Source organism: Adiantum capillus-veneris, chromosome 4 (genome assembly GCF_014529385.1).
Source record: "Adiantum capillus-veneris isolate H3 chromosome 4, ASM1452938v2, whole genome shotgun sequence".
Classification (NCBI taxonomy): Eukaryota; Viridiplantae; Streptophyta; class Polypodiopsida; order Polypodiales; family Pteridaceae; genus Adiantum; species Adiantum capillus-veneris.
In genome coordinates, this window is record NC_140934.1 from 16,101,322 (window position 1) to 16,125,519 (window position 24,198).

A 24,198-nucleotide genomic window follows, 5' to 3' on the forward strand; every position below is an offset into this window, starting at 1 on the left:
TCTATACCTGTGTAACTCAAGTAGATATAGTCCAAGACATCTCTGATCCTCATAACTCATGACCCTAGATAGAGTACCAAAACCCTCTCTGAATAAGCAGTGGAAACGCCCCCGTATCTCATAGAACATTGTGCAATGACATATGTAGTGCAACTCTGTCTCTGGCTCTCTCTGGCATAATCGGCATATCCTGCTGTCTGCTGGTATCCCTCTGAATCTACCAGTCTCAATCTCGAGCTGATGTGAGGATGTGCGTATCTGACCAATGGCACAACGCAAACCATGAGACATAGAGAGAGAGAGCTGTGCGCAGAGAGAGCCCTACTATCTGGTTGCAGACAGAGCGCTGCCAAGGATCATATCTCGCTGCTGCTTTTCAAGGCTGAAACGTTGCAACAAATCGAGCAAAAGACTTATGTCCAAAGCTTTTGAGTAAAAAAATGAACCGTGGATTTATTTCTTAATGGAGGATGGGGATTGAGCCAAGTGGCTCAACCCCTTGGCCTCGTTCTGGAAAAGCTCCTTAGGCTCACCAAGTAAAGAAAATGAGGCCTTCCTAATCTTTCACTTTGCCCCATGTGCGGCAAAATTTTGTACTTTTGTTCATCTGATTCGGGTCGGTTTCCACGTAATGTGGTACCAGTTCTACTTTCATCTTTCCTTTTCTTTCGCACTCGACTGCTGCTGTGTAACTCTCAAGTTTATCTTCTGGTGGTCCTTTGGTCATCTTCTTTTCAAGAGTTCTTGTCCGTTTCTTCGTGCGAGTACAGGTTCCGCTTTTCTGCACTAGTCTGTCCTTTTGGCTTTCCTCCCGACCTGAGAGGAGAAGCAATGGCCACACGCCATCTCGAGTAAATCTTATCAATCGGGCAATTCTTTAGGTGTTTTGCGAGTCTCGGGTCTATGGAGTACTTGATTAATCTTTTCATAGACGTGTCAACCTGCAGTTGACGTTTGTACTTCGTTCTAGCAAAATTTTCCACCAAGAATCTGTCCAAATCTTCATTATTTTCTTTTGCCTGTCCATTGAGAGGTGTTATCTTTGTCAGATTCTCCATAAGAACCCATGTGTAATTAGGGATTCTTTATGGCTTTATGCCTTGTAAGACAGAGCAATGAAGACGGGAGCGCGCGCGATGCGCGATGTACAAAGGGTGGGAGTGGCTAATAAGTCTGGGGTCTGGGCACGAAGATTCGTTCACAAAAATGTGCATGTGCTGCAAAAAGGATCGGATCCTCCGTAGAAGAAGAATCTTTCTGTGCTGTGATATCACTGTAAGGCTTGGACACTCCAAACGAGAAATCAATAGCAACACACGAATAGAAACTTTATAATCACTGAACTTTAATAGAGAGAGAGAGAGAGAGAGAGAGAGAGAGAGAGAGAGAGAGAGAGAGAGAGAGAGAGAGAGAGAGAGAGAGAGAGAGAGAGAGAGAGAGAGAGAGAGAGAGAGAAAAGAAAGAAAGAAAGAAAGATTTTTAACGTCTATGTCAGGCCGAAATCGGCCTATGAGACAAATCAAATGTACATGGTGTGTATGTCATCCGTCTATCGGAAAGACAAATGAAACAAAACTGATACAAAACTGAACTGAATGTAGGTAGTGGAGTATCTGAGGAGGGATGGAGCTCTATCTCTAGGGGTATATGCATGTCTATATGCTCAAGGTAGTACAATCATGAGAATGCATCAAGCTATCTAGCTCCATCCTGTACTAATGGGGGGATGTAAGATGTGGTACATGGGCGGGTCTGGTGCCAAGGCTACCCAGATGAAAGCTGTCGGGTCGGCCCTCATCTGAGCCGCTCGCTCCTCAGTGGCACGGCGCTCCCGGGCTCGGATCTCCTCGATCTGTCGATGGTGGGAGCTCGCGCCCCTGTAGCCTGTGACTCGTGGTCGTCGTCTAGCTCGGCTCACCTCCGCCTGTGGGAGTGTCACTCCCCTCTGAGTGTCTGGTGAGGGAGGGGCGGCAATCCTCTGAAAGAAGTCTGTGAGCTGCGACTGTCTCCCCTCTGTCTGTGTAGCTGTGTGTGGCTCTAGTAGTGTGTCCCGATGGCTCTGTATCTCTAGTAAGAAACGTCCGAGCTGTCTCTGATCTCGAGAGTCCATGATCTCTCGGAGAGTGGGCTGTCCTCTGAATAAGGCCTCATACCTGCCTCTGATCTCAGTGTATGCTCTGCATCTACATACAAAGTGCTCCTCACTCTCCACCTCCTCTGTGCAGGCTCTGCAGACTCGCTCCTCCCTGGGAACACCAGTATGTCTCCCGATCTCAATCTCTAACCTGTGTGAAGCCACTCTCAGCTGACCAATCGCCACCCGTGAGCTATGTGGCATATATGTGTCCATGTAGCGTGGTGTCTGTATGAACCCCCCAGACAATATGGTGAGAAACTGGTCTCTGTAATCTGACATCCTCGTCCCCAAGCCAGGTGACTCCCAGACTCAGAGAGAGAGAGAGAGAGAGAGAGAGAGAGAGAGAGAGAGAGAGAGAGAGAGAGAGAGAGAGAGAGAGAGAGAGAGAGAGAGAGAGAGAGAGAGAGAGAGAAATGAAATGAAATGAAATGAAATGATATATTAACGTCTACAAGAGGCCAAAATGACCTATGAGACCAACTGATTACAATGATGAGTCTAGTACCAAGTCTGGGTACAAACAAGAAAACTACAAACAAAGAAATGATAGGAGTGCTACCGACTCCTATGGGTGGCTGGTAGGCTGAGCAATGGTATCATGCCATAAAGGTACAAAGTGGGGATAAGTGTCACCATGATACAATATAGCAATAGCATGAAGCCTATCCCGATCGACATTCTGGGTGTCGTGCTAGAATCCTGTGGATCCTCTGCCGCAATCTCCGTCGGTGCTGCGTGGCCCCCCTCCTCAGTCGCGGTCGTCTCGATCTCCCTAACTCTATAGCTCGATCAATGAGAGTACCGCTGATGTGTGTATGGGTGGGAACCGAGCTCTCTGGTGGTGGTGTCCCCTCTGACTCTGTGGTACTCAGACTGAAGAAATCTGAGATGCGTCTCTGGGACTGTCTCTGTCTTTGCCCATTCAATAGAGCGTCTCCATGTCTCTGAATCTCAAGTAGGAATAATCCGAGACATCTTTGATCCTGATATCTCATGACTCTGTCTAACGAGTCAAAACCATCTCTGAATAGACAATGAAAGCGTCCCCGTATCTCATAGTAGACTGTGCAGCGACATATGTAGTGAAACTCTGTCTCTGGCTCTGCATGGCATAACTGACATATCCTACTGTCTACTGGTATGCCTCTGAATCTACCTGTCTCAATCCCAAGCTGGTGTGAAGATGTGCGAATCTGGCCAATAGCACATCGTAACCTATGAGATAGATGTGTGTCCATGTAACTGGGCCGTGTGACAAATCCGTCTGTCGTGAGTTGAAGAAGATTGTCTCTATAGAAAACCCTCTTCGTACCCAACTCCCGTGATGGTTCTATCCATGTCCTCTTGCTATCAAGCTGGATAAGATCCTGCCGAATGAGTCTAGTAGTCTCCATCCGTGTAAGAGCCAAGGATGGTGCATCAAGAGAATACTGGAAAGGGGGCAGCCTGTCCATGCTGAAACCATGCCTCTGAAACCATGAGCTCATCTGTGCATACCAACATGATGTATCTCCCTGTAATGCCAGCTGTTTGGATGACTCGAGAGCAAGCCTGGCATACCTGTCCCTGGTGGTGTCCCATAAGCTGTGTACAAATGATAATGATCTGGTGAGTGCCTCAACCTCCATAGGTGGGGCAGCCAGCTCCGCTCGTATGATGTCATGTGGGACTGAGGCCTTGGCTCTAATCAGCCTAGAAATCATAGATATCAGGGGTCTCTCCATATTAGTCCATCCAGCACTGTCAGTAGACGGTCCCCAAACCTGAACCGCGTAGTGCATAACTGAAGCGACCAAAGTATCGAAAAGCCAGAGCTTTGTTCGAGGTTCCTGGAACTGAACTTGCGAACAAATCCTCTCTAAACCACCTAGGGCTGCATAGGCACGAGTCAATCTAGTGTCTGCTGCCACTTTCAGTGTGAACCTCGGTCCACTAAAGACCACCCCAAGATATGTGTATGCATCAGTGTACTCCATACTGTCCTGTCCATATGTGAAAGTAGGTGCTGATCTCCTAACCCACTGTGGCGTGGTATTAAATACCATGACCTTGGTTTTACCAAGGTTGACAGACAATCCACTATCCTCTGCAAAACTATGCAATGCGTCCAAATGTCTCTGCATACCCTCTGGCGATTCTGATATCAACACGATATCGTCAGCATACAATAAAAGAGGAATCCATGTCCCTGCAAGCTGTGCACCTCTATCTCCTCCTCTGTCAATATAATCAGAGACCCCATCAACATACATACCAAATAAAGTAGAGGACAGTGGGCATCCCTGTTTCACTCCGATGGTGGAGTGAACTATGTCGGATATCCCCTCTGATGTGCGTACATGACCCATCACTGATCTGTACAATGCCATGATCCCCCACATCAGCTCTGTGGGTACCCCCAATTCCATAAGCCGGTGCATCAATCTGGCCCTCGGCACTGTGTCAAAGGCTTTGCGAAAATCCACAAAGCTGCAGTATATCCGTCTACCATGTGCTCGACCCTCCTCAATGATAGCCCTGAGTGTAAAGACATGATCTAGTGTGGAGAAACCCCTTTTGAAACCAGCCTGCCCAGGTGCTCGTATGCCCATAATCTCTGCCCAACTGCTCAGCCTATGCCCGAGGATGGATGCATATAACCGTGCCAATGTGTGTCCTACCATGATAGTACGGTAATTCCCCGGCACTGTGGGGTCACCTGTCTTGAAGATAGGTACAATAGTAGATAATCTCCAAGACTCAGGGAGACCCTCACACATGACACGGTTGAATAGCCGTGCAGGCATCTCTGCCAACAAATCCCGAGCATGTATAATGTGCTCTGCTACCAAACCCTCATGATCCTGTGCCCGTCTGGTCTTCATCCTGGCAATGGCCTCCTTTACCATCTCAGTGGTAAAGAAGGTGCTCGTAGCCGGACATGGCTGTGGTGGGTCTGGTAATGGTGGTTGTCCAGGTACAGTGTATAAAGATGTTGCATACTGCCCCCATATCTCTGTAGAAGTAATCACTGGTGGGGGAGACTTTTCATGGAATAGACGCCAAGCCTCTCCTGAATCTCTACTAAGGAAGAGCTGATATAAATCTTGCTCCATCTGGACCAAGAAAGCTCGCTTCTTCCGTCGCAGTAGTCGTCGTGTAGCAATGCGAGACTGTCTATAGGTGATCACTCCCAATGTAAGGTCCCGCTGTATCTGAGCTCTCCTCTGTTGACACTCCTCATCATACCAGTTGTTCTGAGGCATGTGCCCAGAACGACGTCTCTGCCCAGGCTTAGTGTGTGGATATGCCTCTGTCGCTGCCCCATGTAATGTCACTGTCCCATGCAGCATAGATGTGATCTCCTCCACTGTGTATATTGGCTCTGATGTGCATAAAAGCCTACGTATCTCCTCAACATATACTGAGAGAGAGAGAGAAATGAAATGTTATATTAACGTCTTCAAAAGGCCGAAGTGACCTATGAGACCAGAAAGTTACAATGCGGTGTATCTGATACAAAGTCAGATTAACAAAATAAATTAGACTAGGATAACAAAATATAAATACTGCGGGATCCTAAACTAAGCAGTACAATGTGAAGGCAAAATGGGAGGGGAGTAGAGATCCATCTTCATAGGGATCCCTCTTCATCTGCACTGTGGACGACGAAAGAGTATGGCTCGAATCCTTTGCTGTAGCCTCCTTCGAAACTGTGTAGCTCCTCTTCCCCATCGGGGTCGTCTAGATCTCCCTAGCTCCAATGCTCGATCTATGAGAATGCCAGTAGTGCGGGTAGACCTCTCCACTGTTGGCTGCTCCTCTGTCTGTTCTTCTGGGTGTACAATATCTAGTGTAAAGAAATCTGTGATCTGTCTCTGGGGTTGTCGCTCTTCAGCTCTCCTCAGTAAAGTTTCTCTATGCCTGTGTAACTCAAGTAGATATAGCCCAAGACATCTCTGATCCTCATAACTCATGACCCTAGATAGAGGCCCAAAACCTTCTCGGAATAGACAATGAAAACGGCCTTGTATCTCATAGTACACTGTGCAATGACATATGTAATGTACTTATGTTACAATAATGTTCTGACTTTCAGAGTTAAAATATTAAATTTAAGACGATGTAGCATGCACAAAGGCATGTCAATAGCCATGAGTTTAGCTTTTACAACCATCGCTGTGGAAAATATGCCATTTCCTTTTCCCCTCTACAAGCCTCCCAGCTCAACCTCATAGGCCTTGGGCGACTCCCAGAACCTGCCGATGACACTCTGATGGGTGAGATCATGAACAACTCTCATAGCTCAGGTGCCAACCGCAAGGCTAGCGTGTGCAACCAACCACCTGAAAGGCATGGCCAACTCTCGTAGCTCAGGTACCAACCACAAGGATAGTGTGTGCAACCAACCACATGAAATATCACTTGGCAAGTAGCAGGGTCTCAAAAATCTGACACCAAAAGTATTAAGAGGAAAGCCTGAGACAGTCCCACTGTCCACACATAGCAGGCATGTAGGTGGGTAGCCTAAGCATGCTGCTAATGGTTCACAGTATGTCTACCAATCTGGATTGTACACTCGTAGAAAGAGAACTGAAGAGCTGGATCCTGCTGAGAGGTCCATGATCACTCACAGAGATCCTAAAACAACTAGCATGATCACGACCTCTCCCAAATCCACAGCTGCCAACACTCACGTGCAGATGCACCTAATATGACCCCCCTTTCCAGCACACCACTCAAAAGTAAGCCCGAGACAGCAAAGAGAGCTGTGGCTGAAAAGATTAAGAGAGCCGATTGAAATTATTTTGTCACCATCGTACAGAAAATGAGGTACACCTTCTAGTGTCAAAGAAGCCCACCCAACCAGCATCCTTAGATCTCCATCTCTCCTGGGTATGCAGGATGAGTGACCAGTGTTGGATGCAAGTTGCCACCCACATGTAATATTGGTGCACCCAAACATGCAGTGGATATCAACAGAGCACAAGAAGAAGCTGGACCTCCATCTCAACCAGCCCAGTCATTATGAATTTTCTCTCCTAGCTTTCAGCTCTCTGGCTTTTAGTGCCATAAGCTCCATATAAGAGGGGGTCTCCCCACCTCCTAGAAAGGCATGGATTGATCAACCCCTGGCAGAGGTCTAACCAAACTCGAAAAAGAGAGCACCTAGAAGAAGGAACCACCAACGGAGCCTTTGAGAAAATTTATTTATAAGATATTATCCAATCATGGCGAAAGAACACTCTGACCGCCTCTGTAGTGAGGGAGAAGCTTTGAGCCCTGATAATGCCCGCAGCCTAAGACTCCCAGCTCTGACACCTCTATTTATCCCTCCCTTTGTCACAAATTGATGACGTGGCAGTTCTGCCCGGACACACACACGTAGGCAAATTGTACGGACAGTGGCGTGGCTGACTGTACGGATGCCCCTGATTTTGCGCTGACAGTGCTGACGTGGCAGCCTGTATGGATTTCCGCAAATTACGTTGGTGCTTTTTGCTGGCAGATTTTGGTCAAGTTGTTTTTGGAACTCGTTGCTTTTGAGTTAAATTCTTTTGGGGCTTTGCTTTTAGCAACCCTTGTAGTCTTTATAAGTGACCCAAGGGGGGCTCACACTTCTCAGAGCATTTGGATGCAAAGTCAGAGAGCGAGCACCCGCAGGAGTTGTACTTTGCTCAAAGATTAAAATAAAAAGAAATACCGAAAGGAGCGCGGGTCTTTGGGGCCAATACCTCTGGGCACGGAACTCTGTCGGGCCGTGTCGACTCTCTCTCTCTCTCTCTCTCTCTCTCATTAGCTCTTAATGGGGATACGTCATGCTGGTTTGCACAAATGGCATCATGGTTTCAGACACATGGTTTCACCATGGACAGGTTGCCTCCTTTTCAATACTCTCTACAGGCACCCTTGAGGTCTCTGACACGGGTAGAGATTAATAGACTTATTCGTCAGGATCTGATCCAGTTGGACACGAGGAGGACATGGATAGATCCGTTACAGGAGTTGGGCACAAAGATGGCTTTCTATAGAGAGCATCTTCTCCACCTCACGGGGGATGGGTTTGTGATTCGACCTAGCTATATGGACACGCATCTTTCTCATGGTCTGTGCTGTGCCATTGGCCAGATACGCACGTCCTCACATCAACTCGAGATTGAGATTGGTAGATTCAGAGGGACACCAACAGGTAGCAGGATATGCCGCTTATTCCATCTAGAGCTAGAGACAGAAGTATACCAGTCCTAGTAAGTAACCTTTGTTTGATAGGGGTTTTAAAAGTATGAGCCATTGCTTCAGCTATTATCATGTTTCAGTTGTCATTTATTTATCGTCTTAAAATAGCAAAAGATTTTATAATTCATTTTTTGAAAGTGAGAGAGCTTGTCTGATGTTGTCATTTTTTATTATTTCTTAGCCTCATAAAAGCCCTGGGGTGTTGACTCTAAATGCATTAAGGGAGCTCAAGAGAGCATTTGATGCGTTGTGCACCACCAACACACATGGAAGACTTGATAAGGTTCAAAGGCTTAAGTATTCCTTTAAAGTTTTTGTGCCTCAGCAGTCTAAAGTAAGATAAAGTTGGCATACATGCTACAATTTTGTGTTGGTAGTATTTGCACAAACAATTCATGTGACCGATGCTAGAGGTTCTTAATTCTATGCAACACTAAACCTGATTACTATCTTGGCTTTTATAGGAAGGATTTTTGAGGGAGTGCCTGAATATTGGTGAAATGGCAGCCTACATGAGGTACATTGTGAAGCAGTAGCATGAGATAGCTCCTTACAACAGTTTAGGCTGGTTTATGAAGTAAGACAGTTATTGGACAAGAAACATTCAATATACCCTTTAATTCCCGGATTTATATTCTTTCTTATTTATCAATGTTTAAAAATACCCAAACACAGATCCTTCAGCAAAATTGAGGTTTCTAATTATTTTGGAAGTTTCTCAATTCATGGAAATGGAAGTTCTGCCTTTGAAAGTTCCTTCATTCTGGAAAATTTAGTTATTCTTCAAATCTGGAATATTTTGGTGTGCATGCAAGCATTAAGGGCCTGTTATAAAAACTTGTGAACACAATGACCCTTAGGGAGTGATTTCAATAACTGGCTTTGGTAGTAAAATGGAAGTGGAGCAGCTCTTCATGAAAGTTGATGTGAACAACAACGGATCAGTGGATTGGAATGATTTTGCAAGCTTTATACTCTTGCAACAGGTGAAAATGGGTTCTAATTTGTTGATAAGTTCTATTTTGTTTTCTGTTTTCCGTTTCTATGTGCTCTTACTAGTCAAGATTGTGGGAGAGTTCTTGTCTCGCAGTAGCATCTTGAAATCTATTCATCTATTGCGTTGTCCTGTATGCTGTTTGCACATTGTTTTGTTTTTCTCTATCATGCGCAATAGCATTAATGACTAGCATTAACGACTGTTTTTGGGAGTTCATCTCTTGGATGCATTTGTGTGTGCACATGTGTGTAAACGTGCCTGGTTCTAAGCCTGCATGACCCGACATGCTTTACAAAAGCGCTCCCTTTGATGCATGCTTTCAATGTTTTCATGATCAATGATAGTTCCTTCAAAGGGGTTTTTTGAGCCAGGGGCCTCCAGCCTGAGGCACCCTAGCACTAAGCCGCTGAAGCAAGAACTCCTTCCAGGGCTCCTCTCCTGGAAGAAGTCCTCTGACGATAAACTTCCCAAGAAGGGCTCTGGTTTGCTGTGCTGGGTCTATGATCCCCAATCCTCTCTGAGAACAAGGAAGAATGATGATCTGCCATGCCACTTTGGCCCGGGCTACCTGAGTGTCACGCCCTGACCAAAGGAAGTTCCCGATCAACCTCTCTACCTGGCTGATAGAAGAACTCGAAAAGATCCAACAAGAAGTGATGTACCACATAGTAGCCAACAACACCTGTTTGGCCACTACAACTCTGCCTGTCAGAGAAAGTCGTGCAGAGCTCCAATGTAACAACTTCCTCCTGATGGACAGGAGGAGGGGAGCAATCTGCTGCTCGGGAGACAAGTCCAAACCAACCTGACAACCCAAGTACCGAGCTGCAGTCCCTGTGGGAATCCACCTGAAACCCTCACTGGAATCCAATTAGGCGTGGGAGCACTACCAACCAAGAAAGCCACTTTCTTTCTCCAGTTGATCAGTGCGTGTGATGCACAACAAAAAGTCTTAAGAGCCTGCTCACACCTGTGAAGGTTGGCCTCCTAGCCATCCAAGTACAAGGCTGAGTAGGCTGCAAACTCAGCGTCCAGTAGCTCATCTCCCCGAATAGGGAGCGCTAAGCCACGTAAAGCAACCTGTTGTGAAACCAAAAACCTGCTCATCGCCTCAGCATAGAACAAAAAGAGGAAGGGGGCAAGAGGGCAGCCCTGCCTGATCGAACGTGTGAGCATGAAACGATCACATCTACCTCTTGACAAAAGTACCTGACTGTGTGCCCGTCTGTACAGAGCTACCACACCTTTGATCCAAGCATCTGAGAAGCCCATCCTGCGTAGAGTGCCCTCCAAAAAGTCCGAGTCAACTCTGAGGCAGAAGCCTCCCAAAAATTAAAGATGTTGTCAAGGATACTACGCTCCTTGACAAAACCTGTCTGTGTCCCATGTATAATGCTCTCTAGAAGTGGCTGAATCCTCAAACTCAGAGCCTTGGCAAGAATTTTGTAGGTTGAGTTGAGGATGGTGATGGGGCGCCACTGTCGAATCTCATCCAAGGAGTCACCCTCCTTGGGAATGAGGTAAATTAGGCCCTCACTCATACTCTCAGGCATCTCTCCTGTGTGCAAGATGAACTGAAAGCAATGCAGAGATCTGAGCTGAGCAAGTCCGAGTACTCCAAGAAAAAGCTGGGAGTCAAGCCATCCTCACCTGGACAGCTACCACGGGGGAGTGCTCTAAGAGCCGTGTGTAGCTCCTCTAGCTAAAGAGGTAGCTCAAGCCTCTGGTGCATCTCCTCAGTCACAAGACAAGGCATTTGTGCCCACACCTGCTCTCTGCATGCATCCTGACGCTCTGATTGAGGCTCTGCAGACAGTAGATCACGGTAGAAGTCAATAGCAAATGCACGCATGTCCTCTGACTCTAAAGCAACTGACCCATCGGGCTTTCTCAATTGGCTGACCTTGGCATGCGTATGCTGGGGGCCCACTGCCTCAAAGAAAGCGCTTGTCACTCTGTCACCCACCCTGGGTCCATTGAGATGCTTGTCGATGGAAAGCAAACTCATGGCGCCTCTCCTATGTGCTGACAAGCTCCTGGCGAGCCTGCTGTAACTGCTCCTTCAACCAAGGACTGTCTGGATGCTGCTCCTGCATCCTCTGTAAGGAAGCAACGCCCCATCGGAGACGCTGCTCCTCCTCTCTCGCTGCAGCCAGGCGAGCCGAAGACTCTTGAAGAAAGAATCGACTAAGGTGAGCAAGTCCTGACGCCACCCTGTCAGCAGGAGAATCCTGCATGTAAACTCTCTGTCCAAAGAGCCTCCACTCGTTCTCTGAGTGCAGAGTCTAGCAAGACCCTCTTAGGGATGCGTAGCATCGTGCTCCCCCTCCTCTACCTATCATTCACTGTGAGGATCATTGGTGCATGGCCCGAAAAGGAAGTCCCTGCCAGAATGCCAACTGTCCCACCCAAGTCACAAAAGTGGTCACTAGTGTAGAAGCGATCTATCCGAGATAGATTCACGTCTCCCACTGTGCGGTCCGAACGAGAAAAGGCCAGGCCGTCTGGGGGCCTCACAAAGCTAGAAGGCTGCCACACATCTGAAACCCGCAGTCATACAAAACCTCTCCCAAGCTGCCAGCTCAACTCCATGCACAGTAGTATGGCTACCACCAATCCTGTCAGAGGGGTCCTCCAACATGTTGAAGTCACCCCCTATGCACCATTGCTCTGCCTGCGGCAGAGACTCAACAATCTGAGACCAAAACTCTGCATGTGCACTTGCCACATTGGGCGCATAGATGTTCAGGAAGCCCACGAGATAGCCCTGAACCTGCATAGTCATCCACTGAGCCCTGCCTGGCACAATAATCCCTCTGCCCACAGTGGCCTGCTGCAAGGAATCCGCAATAGTCATACATACCCCACCCTGGATGCCTCCAGGTCCAAATGCAGCTGACCAAAAAGTCTCATATCGTCCACGCAAAAGCTGACCACAACTTCTAATGTGGCTCTCACACAGATGATGCTCCTGTAGCATAAGAAGGTCAATCTCTCCTCCCACAAGGCATCGTTGAAGCTCCCGACGCAGTCGGCCCCTCTGACGCTGAAACTGGGGCCCACCTAATCACTGAACGTTTCATGAGACGATCTCATGGGGAGCGAGAGAGAACTGATGCTGCCGCAGCAGCTAGCTGTGCTATCTTGAAGGCAGGCTTGGATGGGGAGTAATCCGCATCCGAGCGTCCTCGAGATAGGCGTGACTGCAAAGAGTGTCTAGCCCAAGCCCAAGTAGACCGAGCCGTGCGTAAAGCAACCTCCTCTATCTTGGAGTCCTCATGTATGTGTACATAGCATGGCAGGCTCTGTGTGTCAGCAAAGAAGTGAACCACAATGTGTCTACATCCTGGTGCGTCTGGAGGTGTCACAGAAAACTTGGCCATTGGCCAAAGAGTCTCAAGAAAGTAACCCCTAGGTCTCCCATGTGATGAGAGAACTCTAGGGCCTGTGTCTGTAGCCACTCCAACATTGAGTCTATAGTCCACTCAGCCTGGTCCCTGGTGCATAGGAGAAAAGAGAAGCCAACCGCTGAGTCCAAGGTCTCTATCCCCCTAGCTGCAATAAATAATACATGAACTCTGAAGCAGGCTGCCTCAAGGTTTGGTGAGGGGTCGCCGAGAAACCGTGTAAAGTCGTAGGCAAAAAAATCCCAATGACGACGAATGTCGAAGCTCGTCAGACCGCGAGGAACTGCTACAAAGGGAGAAGTCTGCACCAGAAGATGGGGTCGCAAGAAAGGCTGTCCCTCTCTCGCCAAGCGACTCGTGGCAAAGGCGCTGCCAAGAGATCTCCTAGCAGCCGAGGAAGGCCTTGCCCCCTGGGACTGCTGCAGGACTGGAGCGGGAGGAGGTGAGGGAGCAGGGGGAGAAGGGGGAGAGGGGGGCCGAGGGGGATCGGCAAAGGTAGGGGGCCGAGATGGAGAGGCAGAGGGGGGGGGGGGGGGGGGGGGGGGACAAAAGAGGGGGAGAACTCGGGGGGAGGAGGGGCTGTCGAGGGTGAGGCTGAGGTGGAGACTGCGCTCGTCCTGCTGAAGACGGTCGAATCAGTTTCCCATGGGAACCCACTGCTGCTGGGCAGGAGCCTGAGGACCACTCTAAGTGCCACGCTGGCGTGGTGGCCCTTTCCGACGTCGACCATGAACCTGTTGCAAGCCCTCCTCCGCTTGAGCCCCAGGCTCGGAGGGTGGCTTTGCTTGCGTACTCTGTGACTTTGCCTGCTGTTGTTGGCCAGCCCTTGAGGGCCGGGGCTGTGGGCTTGTGGTGTAGGTCGCGGTCTCCTCCGTGGACAGGCCTCCGCAAGATGGCCCATCTGTGAACAAATGAAACACTGACTCGGGAGGCCCAATACTGCACGCTCTGTTGGAACCAACCCCCACTCACCCAAGGAAGTAGGATGATCTTCGGGAGAGTGTGGGTGTCCCTAACCAAAACACGCTCCCCTTGCTAAGGTGTCCTTGCAGATGTAGTCGCCAAGTATCCTCTATGCCCATTTGGTTTAAATTTCTAGTACCCACCAACTTATGAAGTCCCGGTGAGGGGCCTAAATGACTTTAACTGAGCCTAGCCACCTTTTTACTACTCAAATTTTAGTGCCAATAGGCCCAATCGCTGTGGGTGAACTCTTGGCCATCGGCCATTTCACATTGACCATACAATGTCTGGCCATTTGTGACTTCAAAAAGAGGGCCGCAAAAACTAAATAAAAATCAAGGAAAGGAAACCAACAAATAAGTTAGTGTTTGTCTCATTCTCGTGACATATACCCCTCTTGAAATCGCAAATGTCCTCGATTGCATGCCAGATATATATGCCATATGATTTAGTTAGCACCCTTTTATCATCACATGTATCTGCAAGAAAGGTCATGAAACATAGATACAAATGACTTAATGAAACCTTTTGTCATTTCTGTCTATCAAAGAAGGGAGCATTATACCTTTAACACTTGTAAAGTATTGTACAATTCTATTGCACTGAATCTGTATGTACATATGATGTAATAGCTCCAGTATCACCTCTCTTTTGAACACGTTGAGTTGGGACATACGTGGGTTGTAAACCAAAGGCTTTATGGTAAAGCTGCAATACATTTGGTGACTCTAATAGTTCACTCTCTTCTATCCACTTTGCATCCATAGGTGGATAGTTCTCGAGCTTCACCAAATAATGTCTTGCAACTTTCCCCTTAGCTTTTCTTTCCTTATGTGCCAAAATCTACTTAGATGCCAAGATCTCATGAATTTCCTCAACTTCAAATTGATCTTCATCTGGCATATCTTCCGGCACATCACCCACAAAAGGTCTTAGAAAACTCACATGAAACGCATTGTGAGTTTCCCCTTAGCTTTTCTTTCCTTATGTGCCAAAATCTGCTCAGGTGCCAAGATCTCATGAAGTTCCTCAACTTCAGGTTGATCTTCATCTCGCATATCGTCCGGCACATCACACACAAAAGTTCTTAGAAAACTCACACAAAACGCATTTTCCAAATGTTAGGCAATTGCAGCCTATATGCAACATCGCTAATCTTATCAAGTACTTGAAAAGGTCTATAGTAATGCATGCCGAGCTTGGGAAACAACCTTTCCTTGCCCTTCATCTTTTTTACCCTTGCCTTTTCAAACCGCAAAAGAATCCAATGACCAAGTGAAAACAAGAGTTCACATTGGTGACGATAAACAACCCTTTTTTGCTTTGCCCGAGGCAAGATTTATTTTCCTATGCGTGTCATCCCTATTTTCTACATATTGATTTGCTTCAAAAATCTTGTACTTCTGTGAAAATGGGAGGAACCTTTTTTCCACCTTCAACAATTTCCAAGGGTGCCTTGCCCGTTGATAAATGCACCGTATATGCATACTCAAGCATGGATAAATACTGTTCCCACTTATCCTTATTGTTTGATACATAGAATTTAAGAAGATCTAGGACAATAGAGTTAGCCTCTTCTACCTGTCCATCAGTTTGTAGATGAAATGAGGATGAAAACTTGAGCGTAGTGCCCGTGTTTTCAAAAAAGTCTCTCCACAATTGGCTCGTCGTACAAGAATCACGATCATTGACAATAGACTGTGGCATATCATGGTACTTAAACACATTGTACATGAACAACCATGCCATCTAATCAAATTTTATCTTCTTCTTGATAGGAATAAAATGGGTCTGTTTGCTAAATCTGTAAATAATGGTCCATATACCATCATTTCCTATCGGCGTTCTTGGAAGATCAAAGATAAAACAAATAGCAACGCTTTCCTATGGCTTATCTGGAATAGGCAATGGTTGTAACAACCCTGGTTCCTTTTGCCTATCAAACTTGACCTTTTGGAAAATCATGCATAGTTGCATAAAGGCATCCACATCTCTCCTCAAAAAAGGCCAATAAAAGAATGTCTCGATCGCTTTCACTGTCGCATCTATACGGCGATGCCTGCATACCACCTGGGACATGACTTTCTACCATAATCTTATATCGCAATGGCCTAGTGACACATAGTCGTATCTTTTCGTTCAAGAGATTAAAAGTTGAAATATCTCTTTTTGTGTCCATTTGAAAGTGACCTTTTTCTTTTGCAAAGCATGTAGGGGTGAAGCAATCTCGGCAAAATTACGAATGAATCTTCTGTAGTAAGAGTATAATCCCAAGAAGCTACCAACATCATGCATAGTCTTCAAGTTTGGCCATGTCTTGATTGCTTCAACCTTGGCACAATCCATTTGGACACCATCCTTTGACATTATGTGGCCTAGAAAGTGGATCTCTTCCAAGAAAAAATCACTTTTCTTGGGGTTGATGAGAAACTTGTGACTGCGTAGCGCTTCAAACACAATGGTCAATTGACGACTATGCTCCTCTTTATTCTTTTGATAGACTATCATGTCATCAAAGAATGTGCCAACAAATTTTTGATGTGGGCGGAAGATCCGATCTATCATCTTATTGAACGTAACAGGAGTATTTGTAAGAACAAATGGCATCACTAAGAACTCATATAGACCAAATGTTGTCCTGAACGCACTTTTGTGTACATCCGTTGACCTAATACAAATTTGATGGTATCCATTGTTCAGATCTATCATTTTGGAAATTGCCGCACCCTCTAAATGGTCAAGAATATCATTAATCCTTGGAATAGGAAACCTATTCTTGATGGTATTCTTATACAACACATGGTAATCAATCACATGCGCCAAGAGCCATCTTTCTTCTACACTAGAAGCACTGGGGAGCAAAAGGGTGAAGAACTAGGTTGGATCAGCCCTTTTTCTAATAGCTCCTCTACTTGGCTCATAGTCTCTTTCTGCTGGACTGCACGAGCCTTGTAGGGAGGTCTATTTGGTGGACTGCAACCTAGAACCAAATCTATTGCATGATCCTCAGTCCTCTCCGGCGACAACTGAGATGGCAATGAATCAAAACGTGTAGCAGGCTACAGTGTCAACTTTCATAGGACACACAGTTAGTACAGTTGGTCTGGTCTGGTTCACACTGGACGGACTCTCTAGGCTGGGCAATGACACATGGCAAGGTTATGGACGGTGGTCTAGTGGACATCGTGGCCAGGTCACCACTACCACTCAGTTTGGGGATAGACTTAGATGGCTGACATTTATGAGCCGTTGGTGGCTCTTTATGGTTGTACATATGAGTAGTAGCTGTTGGGTCATGAGTATAATCTTCTTCATATATGGTCCAGCGTCGTCGTCTAGAGTAGCGACTCTCTGCACACAGCATGTCTGCACCATCCCTGCACATCCGAGCCTCGACACCCCCATTGTACCTGTGAGTTCTGGGCTGGAGCTGAGTGTGCTGCCATGCCAGAGACTGTATCGGTTCTTTGAGATAGTCAAGTCCTTATGTTCTGGTTTGCGGTTGTGTCTCTGTGTTGATCAACTGTTATCTATTGTTTCCTTTGTTTTCATTCTGTTTTGAGTGAGATGTCACGCACATTGCACTGAGGAGCACCCACTGTAGAGAGCACGACACACTATCTGCGCTACAGGTGCTCTCATTTTTGGCATGCCCGGTGGGACCTCAACTGAAGTCTCACTCTCTGTTGAGGTACAAATCGAGGAGCTAGCTGGGTTTTACCTAGCCTCGCCTACTTCGCCTCGCCCTAGTCCAACCAAGCTCTTGTCCTAGTCTAGTCTACTTTGCCTCACCCTGGTCCAAACAAGCTCTCGTCCTAGTCTAGTCCTTCCTCGTCCCTGGTCTAGCCAGGTGGTCTAGTCACTTGCCCTGGTCTAGTAGAGTCTAGGCCTGTTTTCAGCCAGTTAATGGTCTTCTTACCCAAAGCTTGGTTGGGTTGGTGGTCACTGCATGACACATACAAGGCGGTCATTAGAGCGTCAAAGCGCATTACTGAGTCCTTTGAAGTACTACAACAGAAGACGTCAACCCTTGGTACCTAGTAGAAGTCCACCAACCTCATCACCCATACCTCCACATACCGCATCATCCGTTCCTCCATCCGGTTCTACATCTTCCAGGTCGCCTTCCTTAGTAAAGCTCTCTCCCATTTTGTTACATCAAGCTATTGAGCAACGGGCTCCGGAGCAAGAGGCCATGGAGGTGTTGACTAGTGTTTTGGCCAAGGTAAACATCAAGTTTCTAACTTTCAAGGGACTCTCCTTAGAAGATGCAGACGACCATGCAAGGAGGTTTGTATCTCTCTGTAGAGGTCGGGGTCTTAATAGAGAAGATGCTTATTTGGTACTCTTTCCATCTACCTTGGATGGCTTAGCAGATAAGTGGTACAGTCAGTTTGCAGAGAACCATTTTGCAACTTCTGCAGCTTTAAGACAACAATTCTGTGCAGATTTCAGGCCAAGTGACTTCCAGGAGAAGGTTTTGGATGAGTTGGCCAACATGGTCCTCCAGCCAGAGGAGGCTTTTGCAGAACTCATGACAAAAACCAAGTCTCTGGTTGCCAAGCTTCCTCAACAACCAGGAGAATTTATGGTCAAGAAGTGGGTAGAGAAAGCTCTTCCAAAGATGTCTCAGCAGAAACTATGCGAAAGTCTTCGACCTGATGCATCTGTGGAGGAGTTTATAACGGCCGCTACCAGGATAGAAGGAGCAAGGAGGCTATTCAAGGACCCCCTTCAAGTGGAGACTACTGGAGCACTCACGGAAAATCCCTCTGACCCCTTGCTGTCTTTACACATGGAGTTAGAAGCACTGAAGTTACAAAGAGCACTTCAAGAGGGTCCTTCTCTCTTAGACCGGAAAAATCTCCACAGCAAGAGGATTTAGAGCAAATCAAGCAGGAGCTAGAAGAGCTCCGGGCACAGCAAGACTCTAAGCCGCCGATGGTGTGGTGTTCCTCCTGTTGCTCTCCAGAGCATCCTCCTCAGGACTGCCCGCTTCGAGCTTACTGCCGTTTCTGCGAGAAACCTGGCCATGATGACAAAGAGTGCTATTATCTGAAGGGAATGCGGCCACTACAACAGAGCCTCACCCCCAACCTTCAACAAGGGTTGACACCTGCATCCAACATGGTTTCACCCTATGGCCATCAAAACCCAATGCCACCTCTGCTGGCAACACCTCCTATGCAAGGTATGCACAACAACTTTGCATCCCCCAACTTTTATCATGCTAATGCTCCTTCAGTTCCCCAAAGCTTCTACACATCAGCATCTGTCCCCATGCAGCAAGGGCCGAACCCCCTCGCCCCTCCAATAGGCCAATTTTGTGCTACAGGTGCGGGGAGTATGGACATTATTAGAGCAAATGTCTGTTGCCAGAAGGGTCCCCTCCTTGCCGACACTGCCCTGAAGCTAAGGATCACTATAGTAAGGATTGCCCAAAACAACGCGCATCCACATCTGCAAGCACAAGCCAGAACCAGCAAGAGTTTACATTCCCAAAGATTAACCTCATCATAGTAAGCACCATTCCACAGGCCCCGCCTTCCACTCTTGTAGATGGGTTGAAGCGGGTGGAAGAGCCTGCCCGTGTGCTCACACGGGCAGAGAGGGCTGCTCTTGGTCTCAGCCTCCCTGACGGTCCAACTTTTTCGTCTCCAGTCACACAAATGAGGCAAACTCCCCTAGCAGCTGACAAACCAGCTGGTAGTGCCAAGAGCCAACCTACCTCTCTTCTATCAGATATTGATGGTGCTTTAATGGAAGCAGTAGAGGACTTGCAGGAGCTTAAGATACCAGAGAAAGCACTGATCAAAAGAGAGAAGCCTACAACAGAGACTATCTTAAAAAACCCTTTCAGCAAGTGTCACTGTACGACATGCTTCGACTTGATGCAAATTTTTGAAGTGACACCCTTTCCATTATTCAGTCTCTGTATTCTGGTGCAGGGCCTAGTGGCGGGCACCTACCAGTGCAGCCCTTGGAGTCCTACATGATTTCATTTCCCGCTGCTCTGCTCACTGATTATAGAAGTCCTTGTCTTATTCTAGGGCTCGACTTCTCCGGTGTCATAGTGGATGGTGGGTCGGGTATCAACTTAATGCCCGAATTCACTATGATGGCATTGGGTCTCCAGCCTACCCGGCCCGCTTTACAGTGACTTTGGCAGATTAGAAAACTGTCTACCCTGTGGGAATAGTAGACAAGGTCCCTCTGTAGGTACAGGACTTCACATTCAACCTAGATTTTGTTGTGGTTCGCCTCCCTCAGATTGAATGCAAATTTCTGTTACTCATTGGAAGACCATGGCTCCGACACACAAAGGCATTACATGATTGGGGAACTGATTCAATGTGGATACGTAGCCCGGGCTATCCAATGAAACCTATCCGCCTTGAAGGGGGAATGGATCCGGTGGTGAATCATAGTTCTCTATCAATGCAATCAACTCCCCAACTGAACCAGCCTACTCCACCGGATGGACCAGAAGAAGATCTGCTGGAGTGGTTGGAGGCTACCCACTCTATGCCTTGCAATGTGGTCTCCATTCAAGCTTTGCCAGAGGATACACCATCTTCCAGTGTTGCTACAGTGGCTGAGCCCAGCGCACAGATTCCATTGCTCCCAAAGGTTGATAGCTCAGCTGGCCCCTCAATAGAAGCCTTTGGACTTGGGGAGCCTATCAAAGACCATCGAAGGGGTAAGAAACCTCCTTTACAAGAGTTGACCCACGCCACGCCCTCAGCCTCACCTGTGTTTGATACCCTGCCCTAGTCCAAGCTATCCCATGTACCAGATGAACTTTCCTTCGATGAGCTTCCACCGGGATGGTTACAAGAAGAGTATGCCAATTTGAATATCGATCAGACGCCAGCTCATGATGTTCGGAAGCTCACAGAGGCGGCAAGGTCTTCTCTTCTTGATGCATCCTCGCCAACTACACCGCCTTATCCCGTCAGAGAAGTCAACCTAGGTGACCCTGACAACCATCAGCCCATCCTGTTAGCTGCTTGGTTATGGGACCACCCTGTGCTACTCGAACAGGTAGTCTCTTTTGTGCACTCTTTCAAGGATGTGTTTGCCTGGTCTTACCACGATTTGGAAGGGATCCCAGTAGAGTTATTAGTCCACACAATCCCTCTAGTTGAGGGGGCTAAGCCGGTCAGAGGACGTGCTTACAAGCTCAACCCCAAGTATGCAGAAGCAGTCAAAGTTGAGTTAGAAAAAATGCAAGAAGCAGGTATTATTGTGCCAGTGGAGCACTCATAATGGTTGTCCCCTATGGTTATCGCTCCCAAGAAGCAATCCAACAAAATTCAAGTTTGCGTCGACTACCGGGCTCTGAATAAGGTGACAATCCCAAATGGATTTCCGACCCCTTTCATTGAGAGAGTCCTCGAAGATGTCACTGGGCATGTACTGTACAATTTCATGGACGGGTTTAGCGGCTGCAATCAGTTAGGAATACATCTTGATGACCAGGGAAAGACAACTTTTGTCACTCCATGGGGATTTTTTATCTACAAGAGGATGTCCTTTGGGCTGAAAAACGCTCCTCCTTCATTTAATCGTATTGTCTACATCATATTTCGTCCTCTGCTCAACGAAAATCTTAGAATCTTCATGGATGATTTTTACACCTTCTTTGGCGCCCAATGTTCCACCCCTGTGGAAAACTTGGAGGAGCACTTAGCTCAACTCTCTGCAGTCTTCTCAAAGTGTCGCGAGGCACGCCTTAAGCTCAACCCAAACAAGTGCCACTTTTTGGTGACTCAAGGTACGCTTTTAGGTCATGTAGTGTCTACTGAAGGTTTAGCAACTGACCTTGAGAAAATAGTGGCCATTTTAAGATTGCCCCCTCCACTTAATCCCAAAGGTGTTCAAAGCTTTGTAGGCCATACAGGCTATCATCGGAGGTTCATTCGCATGTATGCAGAGGTTGCCCAACCCTTGACACACCTGACTAGTGCTGCTGTACCCTTTCAGTGGTCCACAACTGAATCCCAAGCTTTTGCCTATCTCAAAAAGCGCCTAACTAAGGCACCTATTTTAGTTGCTCTTGATTGGTCCACTCCTTTTCATGTCCATACTGATGCTAGTCAATTTGCGGTCGCCGCAGTTTTGACTCAGCCGAGCAAGGAGTTCAACCTAGATTGCCCAATCCACTATGCCAATCGCCTGCTCACAAAGGTTGAGCGCAACTACAGCACCATAGAAAGGGAAGGTTTGGCTATGGTGTATTCTTTACAAAAGTTTCGTCATTACTTGTTAGGGGTTCATTTCACTATTATCACGGATCATCATGCGCTGCGCTATCTTCTAAATAAACCCCAAGTTACAGGAAGAGTCTGGAGGTGGCTACTGATATTCTAGGAATTCAATTTCGACGTAGTTCTCTCTCCAGGCAAGCGGCACGTCATGGCCGACCACCTCTCTCGCATACACACAGGTGAGCCCGATACTGGGGTTGATGATGACTTCGGGATAGTCATCTCTTTAAGGTCGACATGACCCTGGAATGGTATGGAGATGTGTTACATCTGCTCTCTACTGGCCTATATCCTGAGAATCCTTCTCCCTTGCAAAAAAGAAGACTCTTGCTGAAGTCTAGACCCTTCTCTTTGATTGGCGGACAGCTCTACAAATCTGGGCCAGATGGTGTGCTACGCAGGTGCGTCTCCCCTCATGAAGTAGATCACATTATGGAAGATGCACACAATGGTCCTACAGGTGGCCATTATTCAGGTCACATCATGACGCAAAAAATCTTACAGACAGGCTTGTGGTGGCCCTATCTATTCAGAGATGCTATTGCTCATGTCAAGATTTGTGATGTCTGTCAGCGATGTGCGCCCAAGCCTAGCAAGCAAGCCAATCGGCCTCTACAGGTATCTATGGCGTGGTTTCTCTTTGAGCGATGGGGCTTGGACTTTGTTGGTCCAATTGCTCCACCTGCTCAACCCGGCAATCGTAAGTATCTACTGGTAGCGACGGATCATGCAACAAAGTGGGCCGAAGTGGTGGCTACCATGGACTGCACAACCGTCACTATCGCAAAATTATTGATTTTTTGCAGGTTTGGGTGCCCTCTAGAAATCACAAGTAATCAAGGTAGTCATTTCGTCAACGACCTGATCTCCACACTCCTCACGAACTACAAGATTTTTCATCGCAAATCTTGATCTTACTATCCCAGAGCAAATGGGCAAGCCGAGAGCACTAACAAAGTGCTAATCGCACTTCTCAAGAAAGCTTGTCACATGCATCCAACTTCTTGGGCTCAAGCTATCCTCAGCACAGTCTGGGCTTATCGCACCTCCTTCAAGGCAACCACTAACCACACCCCATTCCAGCTAGCTTTCGGTCTAGAAGCACTTGCACTATATGAGTTCAACTCAGGTTCAGCAAGAGTGGGAAGCGTTCGCGTCACAGCAGGGATTGCTTCCGCAAACCTCTCTCGTCTCTCAAAGTTAGAAGAAAGCAGGATGTTAGCTTCACATGCTTTGCAAGCCGAGCAACTTCGTCGCAAAGCGTGGCATGATCGCCATCTCAGAAAGCCGAAAATAACACAAGGAACATTGGTGCTACTCTATCAAGATAAATATTTGAAAAAAGCTAAGAAGTTAGTCCCAGCCTGGAAAGGGTCATTCATGGTACAAGAGATTTTCCCACTGGGGGCTGTCCAGTTAGTCACTCTGGAAGGTGTTCCCTTGCCACTGGTAAATGGTCCAGAATCAAGTGCTATCTCTCGCCCTGACTCTTTAGAAATCTGGTCATGCTATTCCTCCCACCAGCAACCATATGACTGTTGCGTCCTCAGCTCTCTCTGGCTTTCCCATTTTTCCCTCTTCTCAAGTCTTCCTCATGTTAGTTCTCATCTCAGTTATAATCAATGTTATCTTTAAAATTCTCCTTGTTTTACTGCGTGCATCCATTTCTCTCTCATCTCATTGATGAAATTCGGCTTTTGGAGTCCTGCTATGATTCACCTTCTTTTTTTTAATTATTTGAATTCACTCATAGATTGGATTGTCATCCTCTTGTTTCTGTCTCTTTGTCTATTTGTATCCCTAGGTATCTCTATCTCTGTGTCCTTACTGCTCTGTCTCTATTGCCTCCCTTTTCTTGTGGATTTGTTCAATGTCCGAGCTCTCGTCGGATAGATCCTTGATTTTATGGTATTGTTCCTAGGGTGTTAAACCTACTCTGCTGCATCTCCCTCCCCCTCTCTGTCTTATGGTGCGCTCTCTCACACACACATCTATTTCTTTGCCTTTCTTGTGCGATCTATTTGTAACGCTCGTTCAATATGCTTCCCTCCTGATGCCTTCCTCCTTTCATTGATTCCACTTCCGACTCTCTCTATACGCACTATTCTGATTGCCCACATCCTAGTTGAAAGGAGAAGCAGGTACAAATTTCCTATTTGCCATCACAATAAAACTGATTTCTCTCTCTCTCTCTCTCCCCTTCTCCTT

General features: G+C 47.1%; 1 protein-coding gene across 9 annotated transcripts in view; it reads left to right on the top strand.

Annotated features, from left to right (window-relative positions):
* LOC147458778 (uncharacterized) overlaps positions 1 to 24,198 on the top strand; it is a 372,832-nt gene that overhangs the window by 38,048 nt on the left and 310,586 nt on the right. For 8 of the 9 annotated variants that reach the window (XM_086510214.1, XM_086510218.1, XM_086510217.1 and 5 more), the window contains exons 3-5: positions 8,535 to 8,636; positions 8,818 to 8,870; positions 9,243 to 9,339. In XM_086510214.1, coding sequence (XP_086366340.1) covers positions 8,535 to 8,636; positions 8,818 to 8,870; positions 9,243 to 9,339 — 252 coding nt within the window. The remainder of the gene's footprint in view (positions 1 to 8,534; positions 8,637 to 8,817; positions 8,871 to 9,242; positions 9,340 to 24,198) is intronic. The other variant, XM_086510216.1, reaches the window with a different exon arrangement.